The 4372-nt window shown below is 47.8% G+C and overlaps 1 protein-coding gene across 1 annotated transcript; it reads right to left on the bottom strand.

Moving 5' to 3' along the window:
- Window positions 1-2052: 2052 nt before the first annotated feature.
- Window positions 2053-3675, bottom strand: LOC124012292 (adhesive plaque matrix protein-like). The gene has a single exon (XM_046325755.1). The coding sequence runs from the start codon at window positions 3673-3675 to the stop codon at window positions 2053-2055; it is 1623 nt and encodes a 540-aa protein (XP_046181711.1).
- Between the last annotated feature and the right edge of the window lie 697 nt (window positions 3676-4372).

Below are 4372 nucleotides of genomic sequence, written 5' to 3'. Positions count from 1 at the left end.
AGACAGTGTTCTATAGTAGATAGTGTTCTATAGTAGATAGTGTTCTATAGTAGACAGTGTTCTATAGTAGATAGTGTTCTATAGTAGACAGTGTTCTATAGTAGATAGTGTTCTATAGTAGACAGTGTTCTATAGTAGATAGTGTTCTATAGTAGATAGTGTTCTATAGTAGACAGTGTTCTATAGTAGACAGTGTTCTATAGTAGACAGTGTTCTATAGTAGATAGTGTTCTATAGTAGACAGTGTTCTATAGTAGATAGTGTTCTATAGTAGACAGTGTTCTATAGTAGACAGTGTTCTATAGTAGACAGTGTTCTATAGTAGACAGTGTTCTATAGTAGATAGTGTTCTATAGTAGACAGTGTTCTATAGTAGATAGTGTTCTATAATAGACAGTGTTCTATAGTAGACAGTGTTCTATAGTAGACAGTGTTCTATAGTAGATAGTGTTCTATAGTAGACAGTGTTCTATAGTAGACAGTGTTCTATAGTAGACAGTGTTCTATAGTAGATAGTGTTCTATAGTAGACAGTGTTCTATAGTAGATAGTGTTCTATAATAGACAGTGTTCTATAGTAGACAGTGTTCTATAGTAGACAGTGTTCTATAGTAGACAGTGTTCTATAGTAGATAGTGTTCTATAGTAGATAGTGTTCTATAGTAGATAGTGTTCTATAGTAGACAGTGTTCTATAGTAGATAGTGTTCTATAGTAGATAGTGTTCTATAGTAGACAGTGTTCTATAGTAGATAGTGTTCTATAGTAGACAGTGTTCTAGAGTAGATAGTGTTCTATAGTAGATAGTGTTCTATAGTAGACAGTGTTCTATAGTAGACAGTGTTCTATAGTAGACAGTGTTCTATAGTAGATAGTGTTCTATAGTAGACAGTGTTCTATAGTAGACAGTGTTCTATAGTAGACAGTGTTCTATAGTAGACAGTGTTCTATAGTAGATAGTGTTCTATAGTAGACAGTGTTCTATAGTAGATAGTGTTCTATAATAGACAGTGTTCTATAGTAGACAGTGTTCTATAGTAGACAGTGTTCTATAGTAGACAGTGTTCTATAGTAGATAGTGTTCTATAGTAGACAGTGTTCTATAGTAGATAGTGTTCTATAATAGACAGTGTTCTATAGTAGAGTGTTCTATAGTAGACAGTGTTCTATAGTAGACAGTGTTCTATAGTAGATAGTGTTCTATAGTAGACAGTGTTCTATAGTAGACAGTGTTCTATAGTAGACAGTGTTCTATAGTAGATAGTGTTCTATAGTAGACAGTGTTCTATAGTAGATAGTGTTCTATAATAGACAGTGTTCTATAGTAGACAGTGTTCTATAGTAGACAGTGTTCTATAGTAGACAGTGTTCCAAGTAGACAGTACCTCTTGGTCAATCCTATAGTAGATAGTGTTCTATAGTAGACAGTGTTCTATAATAGACAGTGTTCTATAGTAGACAGTGTTCTCTTGACAGTGTTCTATAGTAGACAGTGTTCTATAGTAGATAGGCCCCAGCAGACAGGATCCAGATGGACAGATAGGATCCAGACAGGCCCCAACAGACAGGATCAAGGCCACAACAGACAGACTTATTTCTGGCTTGCATCCTCTTCAGCTTTCTGCAACACACACACCATGTTACACCTCTTCAGGATCATCGCCTCTCTCCTGCCTCACAGACATTGACTTGCTGTCAATCCATTTGAACTGAGAGGCGGAGGGACAGAGAGAGACAGAGAGATTGACAGGAGAGAGAGGAGTAGAGAGAGAGAGGAGAGGCAGTGCAGTTCTGGAGAGAGTACTGAGAGGCTTGAGCAGACAGTGAGAGAGAGAGAGAGAGAGAGAGAGGTCAATCTTGGTCAATCTGCCTATAAAACTCAGAAACACCTCCAATAACACTACCTCTTGGTCAATCTGCCTATAAAACTCAGAAACACCTCCAATAACACTGCCTCTTGGTGCCCACATACCACAGGGCTTGAGAGCAGATGGACAATATGATGGACCAGGTAACATCATGGCCTCCAACCTGCCTCTCCATCTTTGTGCAAGTCAACACTTTTCTAGGGAGAGAGTCAGCCTCCCCTCTCTGCACTGTTGGGGGTGGGGGGGCACTGAGGAGCTTGGCATTGCAGGTCTGGAGGGTACTGAGGGCTTGGCAGTGCAGTTCTGGAGGGTACTGAGGGCTTGGCATGGTGGTGTGGAGGGTACTGAGGGCTTGGTTAAGGGGTGTGGAGGGTACTGAGGGCTTGGTATAGGGGTGTGGAGGGTACTGAGGGCTTGGCATAGGGGTGTGGAGGGTACTGAGGACTTGGTATAGGGGTGTGTAGGGTACTGAGGGCTTGGCATAGTGTGGAGGGTACTGAGGACTTGGTATAGGGGTGGGGAGGGTACTGAGGGCTTGGCATAGGGGTGTGGAGGGTACTGAGGGCTTGGCATGGTGGTGTGGAGGGTACTGAGGGCTTGGTATAGGGGTGTGGAGGGTACTGAGTGCTTGGTATAGGGCTGTGGAGGGTACTGAGGGCTTGGCATAGGGGTGTGGAGGGTATTGAGGACTTGATATAGGGGTGTGGAGGGTACTGAGGGCTTGGTATAGGGGTGTGGAGGGTACTGAGGACTTGGTATAGGGGTGTGGAGGGTAATGAGGGCTTGGTATAGGGGTGTGGAGGGTACTGAGGGCTTGGTATGGGGTGTGGAGGGTACTGAGGGCTTGGTATAGGGGTGTGTAGGGTACTGAGGGCTTGGTATAGGGGTGTTAGGGTACTGAGGGCTTGGTATAGGGGTGTGTAGGGTACTGAGGGCTTGGTATAGGGGTGTGTAGGGTACTGAGGGCTTGGTATAGGGGTGTGGAGGGTACTGAGGGCTTGGCATAGGGGTGTGGAGGGTACTGAGGGCTTGGCATGGGGGTGTGGAGGGTACTGAGGGCTTGGTATAGGGGTGTGTAGGGTACTGAGGACTTGGCATAGGGGTGTTGAGGGTACTGAGGACTTGGTATAGGGGTGTGGAGGGTACTGAGGGCTTGGCATAGGGGTGTGTAGGGTACTGAGGACTTGGTATAGGGGTGTGGAGGGTACTGAGGGCTTGGCATGGGGGTGTGGAGGGTACTGAGGGCTTGGTATAGGGGTGTGTAGGGTACTGAGGGCTTGGCATAGGGGTGTGGAGGGTACTGAGGGCTTGGTATAGGGGTGTGTAGGGTACTGAGGGCTTGGTATAGGGGTGTGGAGGGTACTGAGGGCTTGGCATGGTGGTGTGGAGGGTACTGAGGGCTTGGTATAGGGGTGTGTAGGGTACTGAGGGCTTGGTATAGGGGTGTGGAGGGTACTGAGGGCTTGGCATAGGGGTGTGGAGGGTACTGAGGGCTTGGCATGGTGGTGTGGAGGGTACTGAGGGCTTGATATAGGGGTGTGGAGGGTACTGAGGGCTTGGCATGGTGGTGTGGAGGGTACTGAGGGCTTGGCATGGGGTGTGGAGGGTACTGAGGGCTTGGCATGGGGGTGTGAGGGTACTGAGGGCTTGGTATAGGGGTGTGGAGGGTACTGAGGGCTTGGCATGGGGGTGTGGAGGGTACTGAGGGCTTGGTATAGGGGTGTGGAGGGTACTGAGGGCTTGGTATAGGGGTGTGGAGGGTACTGAGGGCTTGGCATAGGGGTGTGGAGGGTACTGAGGGCTTGGCATGGGGGTGTGGAGGGTACTGAGGACTTGGCATAGGGGGTGTGGAGGGTACTGAGGGCTTGGTATAGGGGTGTGGAGGGTACTGAGGGCTTGGCATGGGGGTGGGTTAGGGTTACTGAGGGCTTGGTATAGGGGTTAGGTAGGGTAGGGTACTAGGGCTTGGTAGGGTTAGGGGGGTTAGGGTGGAGGGTTAGGGCTTGGTATAGGGGTGTAGGGAGGGTTAGGGTTTGGTTAGGGTTAGGGTTAGGGTTAGGGTTAGGGTTAGGGCTTGGCATGGGGGTGTGTAGGGTACTGAGGGCTTGGTTAAGGGGTGTGGAGAGATAGAAAGAAGAAAAGATGAACATGACCATCATGCTTTTTAATCACTAAATAACAACACACTTTAATCTTACATCTTTCTGAAAGCTCCCCTTTCCCATCTCTCTCCCTCCCCATCTCTCTCTCTCTCACCATCTCTCTCTCTCCCTCCCCATCTCTCTCCCTCCCTCCCCATCTCTGTCCCTCCCCATCTCTCTCTCTCTCCCCATCTCTCTCCCTCCCCATCACTCTCTCTCTCTCTCTCTCTCTCCCCATCTCTCTCTCTCACCATCTCTCTCCATCCCCATCTCTCTCTCCCTCCCCATCTCTCTCCCTCCCCATTGCTCTCTCTCTCTCTCTCTCTCTCTCCCCATCTCTCTCTCTCTCTCTCTCTCTCTCTCTC

The sequence above is a fragment of the Oncorhynchus gorbuscha genome, linkage group LG24 (assembly GCF_021184085.1).
Source record: "Oncorhynchus gorbuscha isolate QuinsamMale2020 ecotype Even-year linkage group LG24, OgorEven_v1.0, whole genome shotgun sequence".
Taxonomy (NCBI): Eukaryota; Metazoa; Chordata; class Actinopteri; order Salmoniformes; family Salmonidae; genus Oncorhynchus; species Oncorhynchus gorbuscha.
The sequence above is the reverse complement of the archived record's forward strand: the minus strand, read 5'-3'. Positions and strand labels throughout refer to the sequence as shown.